Below are 25,931 nucleotides of genomic sequence, written 5' to 3'. Positions count from 1 at the left end.
AGAGAAAGTCATTTTAGCTTAAACATGGGCAGGGGCGGATTGATCTTACAGCGGACATTGGGTCACACGCTGGCTCTCAACCATCCATAACTGTAGCTCCAGGGGATCCAAGGGACTCTTTTGACCCCCAGAGGCATAAGGCATGCACATGCATACAAGAAAAACACAGACACACAGACACTTCCCCAGGCAGGGAACTGAAGCTGCAGTTCAGATGTGAGGCTCTGTGTTCAATCCCATTTCATCACAGCCTTTAAGAATAAACCACTGGGACCAGGGAATGTAGCTCAGTTGGTAGTGCTTGGCAAGCCTGAATAAAGCTGTGGATCTCCAGCAGCTCATAAACCACTGCCACATGTCTGTAATCATAGCACTTAGGAGGAAGAGACAGGAGCATCAGAAGTTCAAAGTCATTCTTGGCCACACAGTGAGTATAGGCAATGAGACTTGTTTCAAAAGCCATACATCAAAAGTACACCATTTTCTTCTTTCACTGCCTTCCAAAAAAGCTATTTCCAATTCACAATCATTAGCAATTCACTTTTCAACAATAATGATCAAAATCTAAGCCAAATATAGAAAAGGCTAAAGATTCTCTACTTAAAATACAAAGAGATCACAGAACTGCCTTATAATACAAAGAAAATATTTTTATTTGTGTATCAAAGACTCTAAGGTTAACAACTGATGTCAAGACACAAAAAAGGTTTGAAAAGCTAGATAATAGCTGTGGATTCAACCTCCTTGATTGTTCTGATATGCTCCCAACTGAATCTTCAGCATGATGCGACCAGGTGACAGAGTTACAGTTCCTTTCCGTTAGTTGTCAGCGTCTTTCTTTTTTTTCTTTTTCTTCTTTTTCTCTGGACTCTGAAAGTAACCAACAAGAATGCTTTTGAAATAGTGGCAATCTTATAGAAGTCAACCTTTCCTAAAATGTGCAAAATCTACTCTTAGAAAACAAAATTTGTTCTAAAACCTAAGACTGCAATGCCAGTAAAGCAAGCTTCAATAACCCGTGAGCTGGGGTGTGGTGCAGTGACAAGACGTACCCTGTGTGCATAAAGCCTTAGGTTCAATCCTTAGTACAGTAAGCAAACAAAACCAAACCACACTCCTCCCTCCCTTACACTCAACTCTTTTCGCAGTAAATAACTAAAATCGAGAAGTGGCCTCTGTAACAAAAATACCATTAGGAAGTTTTATTTTTCTATTACGTTCTTCTTCTGAAACACCCGACCATTTTGGACCAAGAATACAGTATTTATTATTAACATCTAAGTTTAAAGTTTGTTTTAAATGCCCTGCTTATAATAAACTCAAAAGATAAGAAACAACAACCAGGGGCTGGAGAGATGGCCCTTCCTTCCAAAGGTCCTGAGTTCAATCCCCAGCAACCACATGGTGGCTCATAGTCATCTATAATGAGATCTGGTGCCCTCTTCTGGCTTGTGGGCAGAATACTATATACATAATAAATAAATCAATCTTGAGGGAAAAAAAAAAAAAGAATGAAAAAAGAAAGAAAAAAACCAAACCAAACCAAACACAAAGCCCAAGCAAACAACCAAACATACAGGAATTGCTGTGCTGGCGCATGGCTCCTCCTCAGAGAGTGGCTCCTCCTTAATGTGTTTCTTCTTGTCTTTCTTCTTTTTCTTCTTTACACATGGCTCCTCTTCTACTACCTGTTCTTCCTCCTCCTCTGCCTCCTCCACCTCCTCCTCTACTTCAGCTGGCATAAGAATTAATTGTATTAGACGCACTTCCTTCAAAACACTAGAATGTTTTTGTCATTATAGTCAACTCTCCAGTTTATCATTATGACCATTTTGTAATTGGGAAGTCCGCACAGGGCTCTCCCCTCCTTGTCTAACGCTATCACTTGCAAGTAATCTAGACCAAGATGAGAGGAGTAATTTTTCCACAATCAGCTGTTACATAATAATACAAGTCCATCATGAAAGCAGAGTCAATAAACTACATAGGCCGTGGAAGGTCAAGAGGTGTGAATTTCTTCACCTACTTAACAATGTTTCATTGGATTTAAAGTTTTGACCCTGAAGGTAGAGAAATGGCTCAATAGGTAAGGTGCCTACTGTACAGAGTAAGGACCTAAGCTTGGCTCTTCAGCACAAGTAGGAAGTCAGGCATAGTGTTGCAAGCCTGTAACCCCATAGCTGGAAGGCAGAAACTGTTCCTGTAACTTGCTGGTCAATAAACCCAATCACAGAGTTCTAAGTTAAGTGAGACACTGTCTCAAAACAAAATTAAGGTAGAACACATCTAATGTTCATCTCTAGGCTCTTAGAATACATGTGTACAACCACAGTACCCACAGGGACACTATCCTTATGCATTGTCAGTGAGAGATGGAAGAGACAGGAAATAAATAATATACTGGGCAAAAGATGATAATGCTAAGGATAAAAACGAAGTATCAAAGAGGAGTCTCAACACACAAGGCTCAATGGAGGGAAAGTGGTACCAAGTCAAGAGTATGCAAGAATATGGTGAAGCATGTATTTGAGTAGATGATGGGCAGGTGCACAAGAGAGCCAATGGGTCAACATTCAGCTGAAAGTGTTAATCAAGAACACCACTCTGGGGCTGGAGAAACGGCTTCACAGCGGTTAAGAACACTGACTGCTCTTCCAAGGTCCTGAGTTCAATTCCCAGCAACCACATGGTGACTCACAACCATCTATAATGTGATCTGGTGCCCTCTTCTGGCCTGCAGGTGTACATGCAGGCAGAGCACTCTATTTTTAATAATAAATAAAATCAAAAGAGAACGTAAGCTTTAAATAATTTCGTGATAGGCTCTCTACCAGGGAGCGCACTTCTGTTAACAATAAGCCTTCGACGACAACGGCATTAGAAACTCATCATGGGATCAGTTTTACTCTGACCAGACTCGCAGGCACGCACTGTCGGGTACCATAAATGAGGGATGGCTTATTGTCTCCACTGGTAACGCTGATCATGAACAGCAGGCTGCAATATGATATTCTTCTAGTCTATGAACCACAAAAGGAAGAAAGCCACTGCCGCACCAAACCTACAGTCCTCCTCCCCTTTCTTTTTCAAGACAGGGTTTCTCTGTGTGGCCCTGGCTATCCTGGACTCACTTTGTAGACCAGGCTCACAGAGATCCGCCTGCCTCTGCCTTTCTTAATCACAATCCAAACCTTCTAGTAACTAAGTTAAAAGCCACCTAACTCTAGAAGTAGTTCATCCATTCTAAAGTTACTGTCCATTTAGTAAAATACTGAATTCAACATATTTAAAGACACATTATCTTGTAAAATCTAATTTAACAATATCCTAATTTCCCAAATAATAATACAACATATTATATAACACCATCTGTTTTCAATGAATGCAATGATAGGCAGCTCTCCAATACTTAAGCAATCTACAGGTTTGTTTTTTAAATGATCAAGATAAATGAGTGTATTGTTCTTCAAAAAAATCAAACCGAAAACTGGGGCCAGAAGACGGCTCATCAGGTAAAGGCAGTTATGTGGAATCCCGTGGGCCTGAGTCTGCTGACTTCCTGGACCCTGAGTCACACACGCCCCCTGACCTTCGAATGTGCACTGTGCCAAGCTCCCGCATCCCCAACAAAGAAACAAAAATGCAATGGTCTCTCTTTTTTTCAAATTCAAACTAACCTTTAATTTTAATCTTGGCTTTTTTTGCTTTCTTTTCAGTAATTTCATCCTCTTTATCTACCTCTTCTATTTTGCGTTTTTTAGAACAAGTTGGAAGTGTGGAGTCACCAGAGGGATCATAAGTCTTCACTTCACTGAAAAAATCAAGTAAATTGTGGGAAATCTTTACAAATACCTGTAACTGAAATAATTGAAGAAAAAGGCAAATGCTGTTGGATAATACAAAAGCACACAATGCTGTTTCAATTTAGTAGCTTTAGGGACATTTAGATAGGTCAATGACACTCTAAGAAGCAAGCCAAATAAATCCGGGTTTAGCAAACTAGGCACTTACTATTACATAGAAAAACAGCAGCATTCAAAGGAAAGTGACAAGTAAATCCACTTTCCAACTAACTAGAAACTAAAACTGCACTGAGTAAATGTTTAGTTACACATCTCACGACAAATCTTCACACAAGCCCTTAAGTGGTAACCGACACACAAATCCCCTACAAATAAATTAAATCTTATCACTGATGCACATTCAGGTACAGGAATCTGAAACAGAGGGAGAAATGTTCTGTCCAGCAGAGCTATAGATGGATGGTTGCTTAACCTTATAAGCTGAAGGTGTTTACCATTTAATAATAAAGAGCCAAGCAAATGAACGACATATGGGCTCTATATGCTTATAATTGATGTAATTAAATGCTGCTCTGTCCACTTACATCCTGTGATTACAGGGTGGTAGCATAAGCCTAAAGCCCAGAAAATGAGATTGTAATGTAGTTTTGAAATCCAGGCCAGCTAAGAGGAAAGCAGTATGTCATTTTCTGCTTTGTAAAAGAAAGGGTCCTGTTTAAACTCACACTGGCCTCCAACTTGCTAAGTATGAACATAATACATTTCTAGTCATGCTGACTCCATTTCCCATCACTAACGGACCTTGATTATTTATTATAAAAGATGTACAATTCCCACTCAGTTGTTGCAGCTCAAATATCCCACTTTAGCTCAAATGATAACCAAAACATCCCCTACATGCAAGTGTGGCCTCAGACTCTTTATCACTAGGGACTATTATTTTTAAAGCCAGTCAATGTTTTTTTTAGAAAGGTTTCATTCTAGATACATTTTTTGTTTGTTTTTGAGACAAGGTTTCTCTGTGTAGCCTTGGCTGTCCTAGACTCGCTTTGTAGACCAGGCTGGCGTCAAACTCACAGCGATCCTCCTGCCTCTCCTTCCCGAAGGCTGGGATTAAAGGCGTGCGCCACCATGCCCAGCCATTCTAGATACTCTTAATAGCTTTTAAATGAATGGCACACTACAGAGAAGGAAGTGAAGTAACTGAATTAAAAATCCAAGAACTGGAGGAGTAAAAACATCAGATGCCAAGCCTGACAACCTCATTTCAATCCCCAGGGACCACTTGGAGGAAGGAGAACCAACTTATAAAAACTGTCTGTCCTCTTGACCTCCACGGGAGTGCTGCAGCTTGCCCACGTAAACACACCCAACACACACAAATACATGCAAAAAAAACAAAATAAAACTTGTCAATGATTTAAAAAAAGTGAACGTGGAAAACTAAATAGCAAGGAAAAATTATATTAAAATGTATATACAGACAGCATGGTGGTGACTATAATCAAGATGTTTCCGATAATTGCTCACAAGATTTAAGTATTGTTGACTTACACACAAAAAAAAATCTTGCTTGTCAGCTTGACTTAGCAATTCCACAACTGCATGCATTTCTCCAAATAGACAGCCTAAATGTATGAAGTTTTTTTTCACCATTAAAAAAAAAAAAAAAAGACTCATTGTTTTCCTGTGTCGGTGTTTTGTTTTTGTTTTTGTTTTTTGAGACAGGGTTTCTCTGTGTAGCCTTGACTATCCTGGACTCACTTTGTAGTCCAGGCTGGCCTCGAACTCACAGTGATCCACCTGCCTCTGCCTCCCGAGTGCTGGGATCAAAGGCGTGCGCCACCACGCCCGGCCTGTGTCGGTGTTTTGATATTTATTTAAGAGCTACCATGTGAGTGCTTGGAATCAAACCCAGGTCCTCTGCAAGAGTAGTACGTGCTCTGAACTACTGAGCCATTGTTCCAACTCCCTCATTATTAAAAAAGGGGGAAATAATTTGAGTGTTTTGCTTGTATGTATGTATGTATGTATGTATGTATGTATGTATGTATGTATGTATGTATTTATGCATACAAGTGTGCCTGGTTGTCAGCCACCATCTGGTACTGGGAACAAAATTTGGGTCATCTGCAAATGATCTTAACAAATGTTCTTAATTGTTGATACATTTCTCCAGCCCCTTGCCAATTTTCAAACAGGGTGGTCCACACTTCTATGCCTAAGTTTACAATTAAAAATAAACAAAACACAGGCTATGAAAACATTTAAACAAAAGCAACTTCTTACCCTTCAACTACTTTACCTTTTGTGTTCATACTTTTCTGCTTTTGCTAATGCCTTTCCTGTTCCACTTATTTTTCTTATCTAAGAAGAAAAATGAAAATTACTAAGTTAAAATCTATAACACATAATCTAGCATGTGGCAGTTTATACTTTTTTTCACTAATTTGAGTAAACAGGTCTTAATGGCAAACACATTTAACATCACATTTTCACTAAGAAATATAAAAAATTTAGTGTTAAAAGGCAATTTAGTGCTCATGAAATATTTATAAAACATTAAAGATTTTTTGACAAATTAGCATCTGTCACAGACATGGTATGGCCCTTACCCCTCTGTCCTCCAAAATTCTCAGTCTGGCCTCTAATTTGGCTCTGTTCTCAACTCCCATTGCAGAACTGGAATCTTCACCAAAAGCGTCGTACCGGATAGCCAAAACAGTTTTGGCTGCCAGCATCCGAGAGATCTAATAAGAAAACATAAACCAGAGGCAGAATGCTCCTGTCCAAGGATAGGTAAGATCCCCCCAATGGTTTGCTCAGGAGAAAATGATAGTCAATCACATAGCTTAATCTATGCCTATAATTGTGAACTCTAGCTTAAGTCTTTCTCTCTACCCCTTTCTTCCTTCCACTCAAACACCAAGCTTTGTGGCCCCAGTTCCATTCCCAGGACCCACAGGAGGGAAGGAAAGAACCAATTCCTGCGAGTTGTCCTCTGATCTCTGTGGGCACATGCACACACACACTGAAAAGACAGTTTCGTCAGGACTGGGAATGTAGCTGGGTGGTGTAGCTGGTACCCAGCACGTGCGATGCCTTAAAGTCAATCTCAGATGGGGGAAAAGGATAAGTTTAACCACTGTAAACATTTGTGAGTTCTTCAAACTGACTTCAGTTGTGTATTACGACTTTATTCCTATTAGTGGCTATAAATTTCATAAAATTTCAGCTTAATCCTATTCAATTAGTTATCTACAGAAACACAGAAATGTGTAAAATAGTCATACAAATCTGTTGTTTTTTTTTTTTTAAAGAAAATGTTTAATACATTATATATGCTATATCTAATATATGTAAAAGTCGGTAGACTGGTTTTCTTGCCAAACACAGCACCAATTAAATATTCTAGTAAACTGAAAGAAACTAAAGTTTTATTGTACACTATAATTTCAGTAGGGGAAAATGAGTAGAACAAAAAGAAAAAGAAAAAGAAAGAAAGCTCAGATATTAAAACCATCTGTTGGTTTTGCCAACTGGATATATACAGTTCACCATAGACATGACAGCTCACAACCACCAAAACCTCCAGCTCCAAGGGATCTGACGCACCCTTCTAGACTTCAGATACAAGGATACACACAGTACACGTATGTGTATGCAGGCAAACACACACATAAAGTAAAACATTATCTTGAAGGGTTAAAAAGAAAGGTGGGAAAACTGCAGCTCACCTTCCCTTTGTGTTTGGGGCTGGTCTGGCCCACAAGAGAAGCATGATAAATGAGCCCGTACTTAGGTGTGTCTCGTCTAGACTTGAGGGCCCTGAAAAGTGCCTTTTCTGCTCCAAGAATCTGAACTGTAGAAGCTGCATGCTTGGCCAAATTCAAAAGAGAACCTTAAAAAAGGAGGGGGGGGGGAAGGAAAGGTTTAAAAAACATGCTTCTAGGTATACTCAGGATTCTGTTCTAGTGTGCTGAATCCTCTGAAACCCCTGACACTCCTTGTTATTCCTAGTGCAAGTAAAGTGAGCAACTGGGGAGTTGGAAGTATACATTAATTAGCATGCTCACAAGAGCGACACAATAGACATTAGCAATTTGCTCCATTTTCTAAGACTCTGAAAATCAAGTACGCTATTGCTATAGACACATTAGGCCACATCAATAGTAACGAGCCAGCACTGTTTTTCACCCCTGGTGTAGAGGCGAAAGAGGAAACATCTAGAAGCATACTAATCTACTCTGCTGGACTTGCTGCATGGAATATTGTTAGAAATACATAAAACATTAATGGTACAAACTCAATATATTTAAGCTTGTCTATGCATTTTCACTGTTTTTCAGGTTATCCACCAATTAAAACCAGATGAAGAAAATGAGAACAGCCCACAGTATCCTGACCTTACAGCATAAGAGACTTGAATGGAGTTTTATCTGATACTGCTGAAAGAATTCTTCAGCTTTAACAAGAGATCTGTGAAGCATAGCAGTGTATCCAGTTAATAATGTAATTTTAAAAATTCATTCAAAACTTGGTATAAGGAACTTTCCCTTTTGATGCTGAGGGCTAACTTATGACTTAAATATGATGTGAGCTAACTTTATCCTCTTGACAAAGGACCAGTGTCTCAGAAGAGGTAGTGACTGAAGATGCCCTCATTATTCAAAAAGAAATCAGGCAAAGCATCAGAAATCATCACTGAACACATGGTCCTTAGTCTATAGCGTTACACTCATGTTTAGAAATCACATTAGAACTGTCACCTGCATGAGCAATAAGCCGTGCTCCAACTAACTCTCCAACCATAACTGTAACATTAGGTGCAATGGCCATCATTCGATTTTGTAGATATTCATACAGCTGAGTTCTATATTCAGAAATTTCAATCACCTAAAATAAGGAATAAAATGAGGAATGTTATGAAGAGTACATAATCAATTCATTTTGAAAAACTTCACAGGTCACTGACAGTTTTCAATACTACCAGGCTGGGGCAAGACTATGTGAGCATGGGATCCGGAGACCAGCCTAAGACTTCCTAATAATCACCTCTAAAGATAAAAAGAAAGCTAGGCATGTTAGGACATCCTTATAACCTCAGCACTCAGGGGCCGAGGACTGCAAAAATTTCTGAATTATGGAATTCAACCCAAACAGGCTTGTAGCCTTAATGAACGAGGCTAAGTCATCACTCAGAATAGCATGCTCAGGCTGAGCGGTGGTGACACACTTTCAGTCACAGCATTTGGGAGTGGTGAGTTCTAATCTAGCTTAGTCTACATATTGCATTCTAGGACATGTTGAGCTATGTAGACAGACCCTGTCACATAAAGCCAAAAGCTAATTAAACAAAAACAATGCCATAATCTAAATTACACCACACATCATCTATCTCACCCCCCTACCTAATAAGCACAAAAGGACGGCATCAGATGAGGTAGTGACTGAACACCTTCATGTGTTCTCAGGTGAACAAATACAAAAATCATCACTGCCATCTGCACATCATCACAGACCACAAAGACCTCAACTACAGGCTGCATTGTTCTGTACCTGGGTACACAGATGGAGAATGTTGCAAATATCTTCTTCAGAAACCTCTGTCCCCATAGATATCTCTGCAGCTGCTTTCACTTCTGCTTCTACTTCCTCTGACAGCAATTCAGAAAGAGTGGCAGATGCGTAGTTCCTCCTGTCACCTATGAAATGTTTGTAGAAGAAAGAGATGTAGAATCACTCTCCATCGTAAAACTTGCCCCCCCCCCAAAAGGCAGAAATAACCCAAAGAAAGGGGCAGGTATACAACTGAAAAAATGTGGCCTGGTTTCTTTCCTTATATAAAGCTTAATTTAGAAATAAACTTTCTCCAAAAAATTATTTTGATAAAAGACAAAGCATCTTATAAATATGTTTCTGAAAAGGTGACAAATGAGAAAAGAGGTAAGGGTAATCTCATGTGAGGATACAATATTCTGAAACTATCCTTCCATCCAAGACAGGGGGAGACCAGGCTAGCCTCGAACTCAAGAGAACAGTCTGTCTCATCTTTTATGGTCTAACTGGAACTTTTGCTGGACCTCACAATCAGAGTTAATAATACATCTTGAGATCACTTAAGACTTAACACTACGGGGCTGGAGAGATGGCTCAGAGATTAAGAGCACTGTCTGCTCTTCCAGAGGTCCTGAGTTCAATTCCCAGCAACCACATGGTGGCTCACAACCATCTATAAGGAGATCTGGTGCCCTCTTCTGACATGCAGGAGTTCATGCCGACAGAGCGTTCATATACAATAAATTAATTAATTAATTAAATTTTTAAAAAAGACAACACTATGGCCAAGCGCATGCCTTTAATCCCAGCACATGGAAGGCAGAGGCAGGCAGATCTGAGTTTTAGGCCAGCTTGGTGTTCAGACTGAGTTCCAGGACAGCCAGGGCTGGACAGAGAAACCCTGTCTCAAAAACCAAACAAAGATCAAACAAAACAAAGTTGAACATCCAGCTTGTTTCAAAACAACAGATATAGAGCAGTTATAATCTCTACTGAGTTATATCAAATTCATTTCTTTCAATTTTATAAACAATTGACTCACCAACTTTCTGTAAACACTTGCAGTAAGTCAAATTATCTGATATAATTTTCCCTAACTCAGGGAAGTGCCAGCCGTACCATTCCCTACACCGCATAATGTAGTTGTTTAGTTCTTTATCCAAATCATCTAGCAAGGCTGCAAAATGAAACAGAAACAATAACAAACTGAATGTAGTTAACACACACACAAATTACCTTAAATCATTTTCAAGAAATTTAGTTGCATTAAGTACATTTCTGCCATACAATCTTTAATACTTTATTTTCAGAATAGTTCCATTATCCCCCAAACTGAAAAATCTCATACCCTTTAAAAAACAAGCTCTGGAGCCATGTGTGCTAGCACACACCTTTAATGCAAGCATCGAGAAGTGATGTTGGAGTTCCAGGCAAGCCGTGGCTACATAGTGAGACTCCTTTATTAAGCAAGCAAACAAAAAACCCATAATGGCTCGGTGGGTGAAGTAACTTGCTGCCAGCTTGACCACCTGAATCTAGTCTCCAAGACACACATGGCAGAAGGGAGAACAAGATCCCCGGAAGCAGCCTTTGGCCCGCACACAAATGCAGTGGAACGCTCAAAGCCACATAATACATATAGCAATGATAAACTAACTCCTGTGTGTATCTATTCTAGGCATCCAATGAGTGGTTTGTGTTTTGTTTTGTTTTGTTTTTTTGCTTTCCTTTAAAAAAGTCAAATACTCTGCTTTTCCAATTTTCTACCCACTGAGGTTTTAGCTCATCTTTCATTCTCAACAGACAGAAATAGTAACAACAGTTGGGAAAACACAAATTAAACAGATCAGATACTGTCATGTACTTACAAATTGCCTGAACAATCATTGTGTCTACTTTATCAGCACTGAATTTCAATCTGTATCGAGACAGGCTGGGAGATGAAGAGAAAGTAAATAGTCAGATACAAACATTTAAAGTCCCTTAACGCTCCCCACTTTCCCCTTCTCCCTGATAGTGTGTTCATGTGCGTGGGCACTAAGAGCAGGTTGTGCTGGCTCACAACTGAGCTCCAGGTACATATCTGTCTCTCCCTACCTCCTCGGAATCCTAAGTGCACCAAGGCCAGGATTTTCATGCAGGTTCTGGGGTGTTGACAAATACCTTATCAACAGAACTATCCTTTGAAATTCCTTGTTCTTTCAAGATGGAGGGTCACTGTAAGGCTTAGGCCTCAGCCACAGACTCAAGCATTAGGATTATAGCCATGTCACAAGCTCAGCTTACTAAATTAATCTTTAAAAGGTCTCTGTAGTTCTATATCTCTATTTTCACCTACTTTGTTTTAAGCGGGGGGGAAACTCTGCTATGTATGAATATGCTGCACAAAATCAGGTTTGTAATGCTATGACTGACTGGTGATGTTTTAGTAAGATGCTTTACATCTGTTTATATCTATCTTATATCTACTTAGAAGGGTTCATATGGACATGCTACACAGCTGAGGATGAATAGATCTGTACTATGGTCAGTATTTCTATTATTTCTATTCTCTGTAAGTATGTAAATGTGTGTGTAAAAGTAAGCATACTTTGGCCTGGCAGTGTGGTGGTGCACGCCTTTAATCCCAGCACTCGGGAGGCAGAGGCAAGTGGGTTGCTGTGAGTTCAAGACCAGCCTGGTCTACAAAGCAAGTCCAGGACAGCCAAGGCTACACAGGAAAACCCTGTCTTGAAAAAACGAATGGGGTGGTAGTGGGGGGGAGTAAACATACTTCATTTTTCTGCAGTTACCTGTGGGCCAATCCCAGACACATCGCTGCCATCTCACGTGGTTCTACCCCAGGGATCAAGCCGTCCATTTGCGATCGGATTCCTCTCATAAGTTCATTGACAACAGGACTATGGATACAGCTGAGATTTAATTTTTCCTATAAGAACATTTACATTAAAATAAAAGATTTGGAGCCAGGTGGTGGGGGTGCACAACTTCCAGCACTGGGGGAGGGGGTGGGGCAGAGGCAGGCAGATCTCTGTGAGTTAGAAGCCAGCCTGGTCTACAAAGCAAGTCTAGGACAGCCAAGGCTACACAGCGACCCTGTCTCCAAAAACCAAAACAACCAAACAAACCAAAACCAAAAAAAAAAGGGGGGGGGAGATTTGTTGAAAATCCATCTTTGTAAGTCAGGCGTGGTGATGCAAACCTGTAATCCCAGCACTATGACAAGTAGAAGCAGGTAGATCGAGGTCCACCAGGTCTACAAAGTGAGTCCAGGACAGCCAAAACTACACAGAGAAACCCTGTGTCACAAAGCCACACGTCCCCCCAAAAAAAGAACGAAAAAAAGAAAATCCACCTGTGTGGGTCTTCAGATAGCATGCTCTTAAGACTTCACTAATGTAGCACAGGCTAGCATCAAACCCACAGTGACAATCCAGCCTCCGCCTCCTGGAATGACAGGCATGGACTGCCACACTGGAATCTCAAGTAATTTCTAATATTCGCAAACAGTATTGGTCTAAGGATATATACAGTCTTAGTTGCACACAGTATGTTTATAAAAATGTTGATGGAAATCAAATATAAAAACTTCAAAGGGCTGGGCGTAGTGGCGCATGTCCTTAATCCCAGCACTCAGCGAGGCAGAGGCAGGCAGATCTCGGTGAGTTCAAGGCCAGCCTGCTCTACGCATCCATTCCAAGTCAACCAAGGCTAAAGAGAAGCCCTGTCTTGAATACCCCTCCCCCCAAACAGCTTCCAAGTACATGAAGAAACAATAATTTCCACAACAACAAAAACAATCACCCATCTAACTAGGCTGTAAGATTTCAAAGCTATAAAGCAACAAAATTTCTTTTTCTTGTTTGTTAAACTGAGCAAACCACTGCCAGTTTTAAGACTTTTAAAATTTGTTTATGTATCTATATGAGTTTTGTGTACTAGATAAGTGCAGGTGCCTTCAGGTCCCCTAGAAGGACTGACTGACGGGCAGTTGTGAGCTGTGTATGTGGGTGATGGGATCTGAAGCTGGGTCCTCTACAAGGGAACTAACAGCTAACCAGTGAGCCACAACTCCAGCTTTTTATTTAACTTTGAAATTGCAAAAGCAGGAGCTGGAGAGATGGCTCAGAGGTTAAGAGCACTGGCTGCTCTTCCAAAGGTCCTGAGTTCAATTCCCAGCAACCACATGGTGGCTCACAACCATCTATGAGATCTGGTGCAAACACACATGCGGGCAGAATGCTGTATAAATAAATAAATAAATCTTACCTTTTTCCTATGAGTGTGTCCCTCAAATATCACCCACACACAGTATTAATGTACAGTATGACACTGATTACAAGTGTATTGGAGCTTATATTAGCTTTTTGTTTTGTTCTTTCTTTTTATTTTTTGAGATAGGGTTTCTCTGTGTAGCCTTGGCTGTCCTGGGCTCACTTTGTAGACCTGGCTGGCCTCGAACTCACAGCAATCCGCCTGCCTCTGCTTCCCAAGTGCTGAGATTAAAGGTGTGCACTACTACATCCTGCTTGCTCAGGTTTTTTGAGAACACGTGACAACCTATTTATTACAAAGGTCAGGCTTTGTACTTCTAACAGGAATCATGCCCTCCATGACACATCCTCAGTCCAAATTTACCTTTATGACTCCTCCTAGTTTAGCGTCAGCTACGGCCAGAGGTTCATGGGCTTCTTTTACTATTTTCTTCAGAACTTTCTTCAGCTGCTTATTGATTTTCCCCTCCATCAGAGCTGTGAATGCTTTTCAGGAAAACAGAAAAATAAGAATTAACTAAGAGAGCTCTTCTGATGTAAATTTTAAAGTAAAGAAGATACTTCCCTTTAAAAGGCCCAAAGGTGTTTGTTTGTTTGTTTTTTAAAATAAAATGACCGTGTAAATGGTTTATAAAACCCACTCATAAGCCGGGCGTGGTGGTGCACGCCTTTAATCCCAGCACTCGGGAGGCAGAAGCAGGCGGATCGCTGTGAGTTCGAGGCCAGCCTGGTCTACAAAGTGAGTCCAGGACAGCCAAGGCTACACAGAGAAACCCTGTCTCGAAAAACCAAAAAAAAAAAAAAAAAAAAAAAACCCCACTCATCAGCAGGATCTGAATTAAGGCCAGCCAAGGTATGACGATGTGAGATTCCACCAATAAACAAGCAAATAAATAAGTAAAGAAAGTAGTAAGCAGGGTTAAGTTCCACAGTCTATAGCCTCCGCTGTCCTCAAACCTGCGGCCCTCCTGCCTTTAGTCTTCTGGGTGCTGGGATTAGGAGTGTCCTATTACACCTGACTACTTCACTCTCCCTTCTAACACAGCCAGCATTCATATCTACCTTAATAAAGTGACTCCTTCCTTTAGTCTTTGGACGAGGGATGGAGTGTTTGCTTAGCACGTGAAAGGCCACATAAACAATACATTAAATTGAATTACATGTTTCTAGTTCAACCGTAAATGTTGTTTTATGTATGGGTGTATTTTGCCTGCATGTATACCTGTGCACCATCTGCAAGCTTGGTGCCTGCATCAGACCCCTCCCAACTGGGATTACAACAACCTCTAAGCTTCATGTGAGTGCTGGGAATTGAACCTGGGTCCTCTGAAAGAACAGCCCATCTCTAGTTTGTATCTTTTCCCCCCAAGATAAACTCTCTCTGTGTAGCCTTGGCTGGATCAATTCCCAGCACCAGCACATGGCACAAACACTTAAAATATGGCCCCATGGGATCCAATGCCCTCTTCTGGTGTGCGATGTACCTGAAGACAAAACACCTATTCAAATATAATAAGTATTTTTTTAAAAAAGATTTGTTTATTATGTATCCAGTACTCTGTCTGAATATACACCTTCAGGCCAGAAGTGGGCATCAGATCACATTATAGGTGGTTGCAAGGAATTGAACTCAGGACCTCGGAAGAGCAGTCAGTGCTCTTAACCTCTGAGCCATCTCTCTAGCCCCTATAACTAACTTCAAACAAAAACAGAGCCAGCAAGAAACCATAATGGTCCAACGCTTCTGCCATAAAGCTAAGCACTTAAGTAGGACACCCCCCCCCCCAAGACCTGTGTGATGAAGAGAACTGACCTCAATAGCTGCCTCTGACATGACTGTACTCCATCCAGGTAAATCAAGTGTTAAGGAGGAACAAATACCTCTATCAAACACAACAAATAAGACTTCCAAAACAAAATATTAACACCAAATACCGCCAGACTCTAAAGTTACAAAATTTTAATTGTATTCTGTTATGGTTTTGGTTCTGTCATGTCACAACTGCCTTACAGAACCAGGAAGATGGCTCAGTAGGTAAAATGGGTATTATTCACACTGGGTAACTAAATCTAGTCCCTGAAACCCGTATAAAGTGAACAGAGAGAAATGACTTCACAAAACTGATTTCCATACTCATATCACAGCATGTGTGCCTGCTCCCACACCAGCTGCTTCGCAGGACATGGGATACTATTAATTGGAGGAGTGTTTGCTCAAAAAGCCTGAAGCCCTGGGTAGAAGAGCAGAAATTCAAGGAGTTCAATTCCCAGCACCACATAGTGGATCACAACCATCTGTAATGTGATATAATACCCTCTTCTGGTATTCAGGTGTACATGCAAATAGAGTACCCAAATACAATAAACAAGATCCTTAAAATATTAAAAAATAAAAAAAATTATTAAAAAAATGAAAAGAAAGCCATATGCAGCTTCTTTTGCCAAGAAAAAAAGTATGCATTTCATAAAACCTAAGACATTGGTTATAGAGGTTTCTATGACGGCATTCCTGATGTAGTTTCAGTAATTTCCCTCACTTATAACGTAAGTGGGCATAAGACTGTTTCAGAGATTGTGATCAATCAATAGTTATTAGTGGTAAAGAAACTTGCTTTTGGCCACACCTTTAATCCTAGTACTGGGGAGCAGAGGCAGGAAGATCTCTGAGTTCCAGGCTAGCATGAGCTACAGAGTTGAGTTCCAGTACAACCAGGGCCACACACTTAGGAAGAAGCAGGTTGCACACTATATAAATAATGTTCCCTAAAGCTGAAGCACAGAAACACCATAATTCTTGGGATCTCACTAAAATTCTATTTTAACTATGGTGAATGGGTCTTAAAAATACAGTGTGGGCAGGGCACGCCTGTAGTCCCAGCACTCAGGAGGCAGAGGCAGTTGATCTGAGTTCTGGGCCGGCGTGGTCTACAAAGTGAGTCCAGGACAGGCAGGGCTGTTATACAGAGAAACCCTGTCTGGAAAAACAAAAACAAAAAATATGCCGAGAGGCACATCCTAGCACACTCAGGAGACTTAGACAGTAGGATCCCAAATCTGAGGCCAGTCTGGGCTACAAAGATAAACCCTGTCTCAAACAGGGCTTGAGACTAGAGTTCAACACCCAGGATCACATGGAAGGGGAGACCTGACTCTAGTTGTCATCTGATCTCCACTTGAATACTGTGACCCGTGGTCCAACAAATAAAAGTGTAAATCAAAAACAAACATTAAGGGTAGCATAATTATGTTGTTCTTTAGAGATATAGAAGACTCTAGTGACTGATATGTTGATAAAGAACCCTAGAATTTTTAAAGAGGATATGTGGAGGGCGGGTAGAAGGATTTAAGAGTTTAAAAGCAGCCTAGAGATGGCTCAGAGGTTAAGAGCACTGGCTGCTCTTCCAGAGGTCCTGAGTTCAATTCCCAGCAACCACATGGTGGCTCACAACCATCCATAATGTGATCTAATGTCCTCTTCTGGCCTGTGGGTGTACATGTAGGCAGAGAACTAAATATATATATATAATATATAAAAATATAAAAAATTATAAAAAATATAAAATAAATCTTAAAAAGAAAAAAAAAAGGTTTAAGAGCAAGCGCTATTTTTACAGAGCACTTCAATTTGGTTCCTAGCACCTACATTGAGCAGCTCACAACCACTTGTAACTCTAGCTACAGGGGATCCAATGCCTCTGGCCTGTGAGTACCTGATTAAACAACACAGCATTAAAAATAAAGCCTTTTGCTGGGCGTGGTGGCGCACGCCTTTAATCCCAGCACTCGGGAGGCAGAGGCAGGCAGATCGCTGAGTTCAAGGCCAGCCTGGTCTACAAAGCGAGTCCAGGACAGCCAAGGCTACACAGAGAAACTCTGTCTCGAAAAAAAAAACAAACAAACAAATAAAAATAAAGCCTTTTTTTTTTGAGACAAAGTCATATTATATATCGCAGGTGCCCTCATCTCTACAGTGCTGAAGTCAAAGCATATGCCACCATGCAAAGTCTACAGAGCTTCAATGCTGGGCTTCCCTTACTTAACCCACCTTTCTACAAGGATAGGGAACCTTTTAATAGCCCAGAATAATTACACAGAATCTCAGTTTCCCACCAAAAAACAGCATCTCTTCCCCATGTGTGATTTATGGATGTGTTTAGAACTATAAAGTTCTTGCCTGTTTTTTTTTTTTTTTAAGATTTATTTACTTATTATGTATACAGCATTCTGCCTGCAGGCTAAAAGAGAGCACCAGATTTCATTATAGATGATTGTGAGCCACCTTGTGGTTGCTGGGAACTGAACTTAGGACCTTTGAAAGAGCAGTCAGTGCTCTTAACCTCTGAGCCATCTCTCCAGCCCCAGTTCTTACCTAGTTTTAAACCATGTTTATAGTCCTTAGTTCTTAAATTCTATTAATTAAATTATATAAAACTTATTATTTCTATCAACTTACTAAATTATATCAAGTACTTTAATTATTAGTGACAATGAACATGCTTGCTCCCCTATGATCCTTCTTTTAACTTAAACAATGTTCCCATATATAAACTCTCATGACCCTTGGTGTTTTATGTGTGCACATATATATTTTACTTCTATTCCCTTCAGTTTTTAGTATTGATATGCTTTTGTACACTCTGGAGAGCTTTACTGTCCCTAGTTACTTCAGGTGGCCACCCTCAACTTTACCTATGAACTAATAAAATTATTAGAGATTTGGGTACGTGACCACATTACCTTGGTCCCTTGTAGAACAGCTTTTACTGAATTGTGCTTCAGCATTGGGCTGTTGATTTCCACAGGGAGATCAACTTAACCACTTGTCATCTCTCATCACATGGGAGAAACCAGCCCTATGGTGAAAAAAGCTAACTCAATGTTGTCTCAGTGGTAGTGACGAATGGGTTAGATCACTTAAACTCAGTTCCACTAAGGATGCATCATTGACAACATTGAGTAAGATTAACTCAGGCATCTGAAGAAAACAACCTTTTAATAAAAACCTTTTAATAAAAAAACTAAATTTTAATTTTAAAAGAAGGAAGAAAATTCTCTTACTTTAAATTATTTTACTTTACCTGCTAATGCTTCCGCTGTATCCTGAAATTTTTCAAAATGTTTTAGCTTTACTCTAGAATTGGAAGAGAACAAATACATTATTGTAACATAATAATTCTGCAAAAGCTACAGTAGTGACACTTTTATAATTGCAGCTACGCCGGGTGGTGGTGGCGCACGCCTTTAATCCCAGCACCTGGGAGGCAGAGGCAGGCGGATCACTGTGAGTTCGAGGCCAGCCTGGTCTACAAAGTGAGTCTAGGACAGCCAAGGCTACACAGGGAGACCCTGTCTCGAAAAACCAAAAAAAAAAAAAAAAAAATAATAATAATAATAATAATAATTGCAGCTACTCTGAGGTCATCCCAAGAGAAACAACAAGCTCAAGACCAGATGTACTTAAACCTTGTTTCAACTTTTTTTTCAAGACAGGGTTTCTTTGTGTAGTCTTGGCTGTCCTGGATACTTTGTAGACCAGGCTGGCCTTGAACTCACAGTAATCCACTTACCTCTGCCTCCCAAGTGCTAGGATTAAAGGCGGAAGCCACCACAGCCTGGCCCTATTTTTTTTTTCTTAAATACAAAGCAAAACAAAAAAATAAATAAAAACGCCAGGCAGTGGTGGCACACATCCTTAATCCCACGACCTGGGATCTCTGTGAGTTCAAGGCTTCAAAGAGAAACCCTGCCTCAAAAAACAAACAAAAGAGAGCAAAGATAAAGTTGCACAGACCTTTAACCCCAGCATTTGGGAGACAGAGGCAGGAGGATCTCTGAATTTAAGGTCAGCCTAGTCTACAAACTAAGCTCCAAGGCAGCCAGGACTATTAATTCCCAGCACACACATGGCAACTCACAACTGTCCAGGGCACCTGACACACCAATAAATATAAAATAAAACAATTTTTTTAAAGGTTGGAAATTAGCTAGGCAGCAGTGGCGGCAAACCTTTAATACAAGCACTCAAGAGGCAGAGGCAGTTGGATCTCTGAGTTCAGGGCCAACCTGGTCTACAGATTGAGTTCCAGGACAGCCAAGGCTACTACAAGGAGAAACCTGTCTTGAAAAACAAACAAAAAAGTTGGAAATTTAGTTCAATGGTAAAGCATCCTAGCATATTCAAGGACCAGCGTTCTATCCTCAGCGTCACCACTCCAACTAGACAAACACACACCAAGTACAAGTAACACGGGAGGAAAAGTTTATTGTCAGACTTGCTTTGTGCTATCACCTACATAGTTGACATGCATGATAATGCTTTCTGTATAAAGAAATGTGTTAATTCATTGTTGTCTCAGTGGTAGTGACGAATTTTTGTTAAATCACTTGGATTCAGTTCCAAAAGGAATACATCATTGACAACAATGAATAAAGATTAGCCAAGCAAGGCAGTTATATGCTTTATATGTTTCTCTCCTTTAAAATGGAAAATAATTAAGTCTTTTATAATTCTAAAACAGTATTAGTGCTAGACAGAGAAAACCTGTCTCCAAAAACACACAAAAAAACCCACAAACAAACAACAATAACAAAACAAAACCAGTATTAGCCGTAACCAAAACAAAACAAAGAGTTGAAGAGATGGCTCAGAGGTTAAGAGCACTGGCTGCTCCTCCAGAGGTCCTGAGTTCAATTCCCAGCAACCACATGGTGGTTCACAACCATCTATAGTGAGATCTAGTGCCTTGGTCAGAGAGGGAGGCACACATGCAGCACAACATTGTATACATAATAATAAACAACAGAAACCCCACCAGTATTAGCCAGTATTACCCAGGAAGGTGGACGCTGATAGTCCATCAAAAGCACACTTAAAACACACAAATAAGAAAAAAGTACTGATTTTATACTTTTTTGTCCTATCCTCACCCCATTCCTGCACGTATGAAGCTGAATCTGCCTCGCAGAAGTTATCTAAATGTTCAAGGATACAGAAAGACATAAGTGGGGTCATATTAAGCCAATTTCTCTTAAGTGTGATTTTCCTCAGTGTACCACAAACCTCTCTCCAAATCACCAAGAGACTTATACATATGGGGCACCACAAAAAAATATGACTATATTTTATTTTGCCCTTTCTGTTCTTTACTGTTTTCTGTTTATTACAATAACAGGTGAATGACCAAATATGGACATCCATAGATAGGACACCTCCAAATCCACAATTAACCAACAGGGTCATAGAGTTTCTTCTCAGGACTACATTCATCCAGTGGGCTATTTCACAAGGTGATTCGCAAATGGTGAAATACCAACCCTGACTCTACCTTGAGGAAAACCTACTACCTCTCCCCACAGAAATTCAGTTACCATTGTTGTATTTTAGTCTTATCGAAAGACCTTGAGAAAACAAGAAATACTTTTCAAGGATTTACAACCTAGTTATTTTACTATACCTAAGGGCTAGGTAGGAATAAAAGTTATGGAGGATGACTACACTATAAAGTCAGAAAGCCTTGAATTATCAACCCACAAAAACTAAAACTCAGCCGGATGTGGTGGCGCACTTAATCCCAGCACTCAGGAGGCAGAAACAGGCAGATCTCTGTTGAGTTCGAGGCCAGCCTGATCTACAATGTAAGTCCAGGACAGCCAGGGCTGTGCAGAGAAACCCTGTCTGTCTCAAAAAACGAAAACAATCAATCAAGAAAGCGAAAACTCCCCCATGCTTTATACAATTACTACTTTTAAAAAATAGTTTACGTGGGCTGGAGAGATGGCTCAGAGGTTAAGAGCACTGACTGTTCTTCCAAAGGTCCTGAGGCCAGCCTGGTCTACAAAGTGAGTCCAGGACAGCCAAGGCTACACAGAGAGACTCTGTCTCGAAAAACCAAAAAAAAACAAAACAAAAAACAAAAAAAAAAACAAAAAAAAAACAAAACACCAAAAAAACAAAAAAAACAACAAAAAAAAAAGTTTACGCCTGGCTATGGTGGTACACACATTTAATCCAGCACTTGGGAGGCAGGGGCTGGCAGATCGCTGTGAGCTCCAGGCCAGCCTGGTCTACAAAGTGAGTCCAGGATAGTCAAGGCTACACAGAGAGACCCTGTCTCGAAAAACAAAAATAAATAAAAAACTGTTTCTACTTAATTCATGGTAGTGTCCTCAAATATCCCATAAAATATTAACTGTGGGGTACTGCCCACTGTGGTCTACAATACAAATTAGAGCTGATGGCCTGTGTTCCAAATAAAACAGCCCTAACTGCCACCTTTAATCCCAGCACTCCAGAGGTCTGTGGATTCAGGGCTAGCCTGATCTACAGTGCTAGTTCCAGGGCAGCAAAAGTTTACACCCCATCTTAACCAAACCCCCAAAAAACCCAGCCTTAATTAAACCCATACTAACACTATTCATAAAAGATTTCAAAAAACCCAAAAATCTGAAAATAATATACATATGGGGAGGCACCCAAACCAATGTAAACACCTAAATTCTCAGTGTCAAGATTACTTACATTTTATTTGCTTTCTCTGGCGTTTCAAATTCTTTCCACAAACTGTCAACCTCTTGAAGTTTCTTCTCATTCAGAACCTGCAATAAACCAGTTTTCTTCAATCAGCAGTTTAGACATATACAACTGCACTCTTCCAAGTTATAATTACTCACGTAAAATATGGGTAGAGAGGTGTTTCTTCCATTGAACTGAGCTAGTTTTAAGCAGCGTAAGTTATGGCCAGAATAATAGTTCAAATTAAACCTAGTTACGGTCTTTGAGAACCTTTCCTGTATTATTACCAATCTAGACTTGTGTGAATATATAATCTTTTCTGTCCTTACTGGTTTTTAAATTTTATTCTATTGTTCCCCTAAGCTCTTTTGTTTTTGTTTTCTTTTCTTTCTTTCTTTTTTCTTTTCTTTTTCTTTTTTCTTTTTTTGGGTTGTTGTAACAGGGTTTCTCTGTGTACCAGGCCGGCCTCAAACTCACAAAGATCCACCTGCCTCTGCCTCCCAAATGCTGGGATTAAAAAAGGCGTGCAACCACCTTGCCTGGCTTGTTTCTTGTTTTCCGAGACCGGGTTTCTCTGTGTAGCCTTGGCTGTTCTGGACTCACTTTGTAGGTCAGGGGGCCTCAAACTTACAGAGATGGAATGCCTCTGCTTCCAGAGTGCTGGGACAAAAGATGTGTGCCCTTCCTCTAAGCTCTTTTTTTTGGGGGGGGGGGGAGGGAGACAAGTTTTCTCTGTGTAGCCTTGACTATCCTGGACTCACTTTGTAGACTAGGCTGGCCTTGAACTTACAGCAATCCACCTGCCTCTGCCTCCCTCCCAGGTGCTGGGATCATAGGTGTGCGCCACCACCGCCCGGCACTCCTCTAAGCTCTTAAACACACTTTTTGTATTAATACACATTAAGGACAGATTTCTATAAGTGGAGTTAATTGATTAAATAAAATACTTTGGAGCTGGGAGGATGGCTCAGTGGTAGAGTATGTGCTACTCTTCCAGAGGACTCAAGTTAGGCTGCCAGCACCCAAATAGGGTGGATCACAACAGCGCACAACTCCAGCATTATTGGGTACCCCTAGCTCATCAGGCACCTGCATTCATATAAACACATACATAATCTAAAGTAAACCTTTACCTCACCTCTCCAGTGCTAGATTATAGGTTATGTGCTACCACCCTGGTTTATGCAATGTGTGAGGTCCAATCCAGGGCTCTGTGAATGTTAGGCAAGCATTCTTTATCAAATAAGCTACAACCTTTAACACACTTGAGACTTTATATAAGTTCACATAAAATCAAGAGCAAATTAAAGATTTTAATTTCAACACCAATAATCTGCATGATATATTAACTCCAAGAACAGGATAAGGCAGATCAATGCTCTCCATACCAACAAGCCTGAAACTGGGATGTTTTACAATTAATGACAGGCTAATCTAATCGGCATTGTAATAGAACATGCTAATTGCGGCACAATGCAGTGTATAATTTTATGACAAATACAGCTGGCAACTATCAGGCCTGTATCATCGAACAGTTACACATTAACACTTACTCAGTTATAATACCATAGGCATTTTTCCCCATGAAAAGAAAGTATGGCAGCCAGGCTTGGTGTCGCACGCCTTTAATTCCAGCACTGGGGAGGCAGAGGCAATCGGATCACTGTGAGTTCAAGGCTAGCCTGGTCTACAAAGCTAGTCTAGGACAGCCAAGGCTACACAGAGAAACTCTGTCTGGAAAAAACAAAAAACAAAAGAAAGCACTGCAATTATGGAACTTTGCAGTTAAGGGTTCCCTATTGTTAGCCCCGTTACTAAGAGGCCTTACTCAGCAAGTCCTTGGGTGGCTGCCTAGCACCACATGTGGGGAGTATGCCTATGACCCCAGCACTGGTGAGGTAGAGGCTGGAGGATTATAAATTCAAGGTTGGGTTACCCTTGACAACACAGAAGTTTGAGCCAGCATCAGATACACGAGATACTCTCTCAGATACATGTATTAATATAGAATTAAATGTAATCTCTATGCTTTAATCCCTTTCTATTTTATAATTTATGTATATGGGTGTTTGGTATATGGGTGTTCTGGCATGCTCGCCAGAACAACCAGGATCCCCTGGAAGGAGTCACAGAGGGCTGTGACCTGCCAGGCAGGAGCTGGGAATTGACCCAGGCCCTCTGAACAGAAAGGGCTGCTGAGGGATGCAGAGCTCAGCAGATAGCTTACCATGTGAGGAGGCCTCTCTTCCTCACGTTCCCCACATCTCAGTAGCATCCCATTATGGGAAGATCCCAGTGTTCAACGATTTCCATACAGACAAACTTGTAAGCTAATTCTTAAACTTTGCCTATTTAGGGGCTGGAGAGATGATGGCTCAGTGGGAAAAGGTGCTGACTGCTCTTTTAGAGACTGGGGTTCAAATCCCAGCACCCACATGGCAGCTCACAACTGTCTGCAACTCCAAGATCTGACACCCCCAAACAGACATACAAGCAGGCAAAAGCACCAAGGCATATAAACTAAAAATAACTTTAGAAAAACAGAGGGACCAGGAGCCAACCAGGAAACTAAGAATACCAAGAGCTGGGAGTAGACAAAATGGCTGGGTCATATAGGAATCAGTAAAGCCAGGATGACTCTGTAACAAGTGGACTGGCGGCCAGAGTCAGCTTTGATGTTAAAAGGCACCCAAGTCATTTGGCCTAAGTTTGCGACCTAACATTCCTGTTGTCTAAATTAAAGCACAAGTATACTTCTTTCTTTCCTCATCCTGTTACCGTCACACAGCAATCTTTTAATAAGACAAACCACCACTAGTCAATCTTCAAAAGCTTACAATCTGAAAGGATCCTAATCTTGGGAATCTGGCTTTAATCTAATTAAATATAAATAGACTATTCCGGGCCAGCCGAACCTAGAGACCCTGCCTCAAAAAGAAAGCTGGGCGGTGGTGGTGCACGCCTTTTATCCCAGCACTTGGAAGGCAGAGTGATCCCTGAAGAGTTCGTGGCCAGTCTAGTCTACAGAGGGAATTCCAGGACAGCCAAGGTTACAGTGAAAAGCCCAAAATTTTAAAAAAATTAAATTAACTGATCTTGGATTAAGGGTTGCAGCTCTGTGAGAGGGTGCTGGCCTAACATATACAAGGCCGTAGGTTCTATACCCACCATGAATATTAAATGAATGCCTTATTGTCACTTGTAAAAAAGGCTACTGCCCATTTTTTAAACTGAGCAAATCTTCTAATGCAGAGATGGTTGCCCAAAAGTCCGCTGAGCCACGTGTTCACCTGACCACCCCGGCTCTTGACTTTTCACATCCTGTGGGAAGCCCGGGGATTTGAAGATACTCAAATGTGCTCAGCTGTGCGACCTCTCCTTAAGTCTTATCCAGCTCCCTGTTTGTCCCGCACAAGCCTTTAGGCTCAACATCTCCATTTCACCTACCTTAAAGATGGCGTAGCCAACGGACGTTTCAAACAGGACCAACATGGTGAGGCCGCGTCAGGACGCTACGCGGCTAGCCGCGAGCCCTTGCGCCACTGCAAAAACCTAAACTCTAGGCCACTCAAGGCCAGTTAGGCCTCAGATGCGAAAGCGCAAACGCGTTTGCCTCCACGCAAGAACGCAGCCCACGTTGGCAAAGCGTTCCACACCTCTCCGCATGGAGCAGCAAGTAGGAGTTTCTCCTTCTCCAAGGATTCTGGGACGTAACGTCATTTCCGGCCAATCACTGCCGCGGAGCGTGAAGTCATTTCCGGGTTTTCCCCGCCAACAGAAGAG

At 40.9% G+C, this 25,931-nt stretch overlaps 1 protein-coding gene and 1 long non-coding RNA gene across 3 annotated transcripts; one reads left to right on the top strand and one right to left on the bottom strand.

The window, feature by feature from the left end:
* Positions 1-629: 629 nt before the first annotated feature.
* Positions 630-25,873, bottom strand: NOP58 (NOP58 ribonucleoprotein). 2 transcript variants are annotated; one of them, XM_084778689.1, is made up of 15 exons: positions 25,596-25,873; positions 22,155-22,231; positions 18,715-18,767; positions 14,001-14,122; positions 12,155-12,291; positions 11,231-11,295; positions 10,405-10,539; positions 9,363-9,508; positions 8,573-8,699; positions 7,541-7,704; positions 6,419-6,553; positions 6,109-6,170; positions 3,678-3,811; positions 1,578-1,735; positions 630-870 (listed from the first exon to the last, which is right to left on the bottom strand). In XM_084778689.1, exons 1-15 carry the CDS (start codon positions 25,638-25,640, stop codon positions 820-822), a joined length of 1,611 nt encoding a protein of 536 aa, XP_084634815.1. In that variant the 5' UTR covers positions 25,641-25,873; the 3' UTR covers positions 630-819. The 2 variants fall into 2 exon arrangements, with proteins under 2 accessions (XP_084634815.1, XP_084634816.1); XM_084778690.1 differs by lacking the exon at positions 25,596-25,873 and adding an exon at positions 18,374-18,489 and having other exon boundaries at positions 22,155-22,233.
* LOC311595740 lies at positions 18,775-22,233 on the top strand. Its single transcript, XR_014778560.1, has 2 exons — positions 18,775-18,903; positions 19,364-22,233. It is a non-coding gene; the product is annotated as an uncharacterized lncRNA (long non-coding RNA).
* Positions 25,874-25,931: the final 58 nt, after the last annotated feature.

Source organism: Acomys minous (genome assembly GCF_964271855.1).
Source record: "Acomys minous genome assembly, chromosome: 4".
Lineage (NCBI taxonomy): Eukaryota > Metazoa > Chordata > Mammalia > Rodentia > Muridae > Acomys > Acomys minous.
The sequence above is the reverse complement of the archived record's forward strand: the minus strand, read 5'-3'. Positions and strand labels throughout refer to the sequence as shown.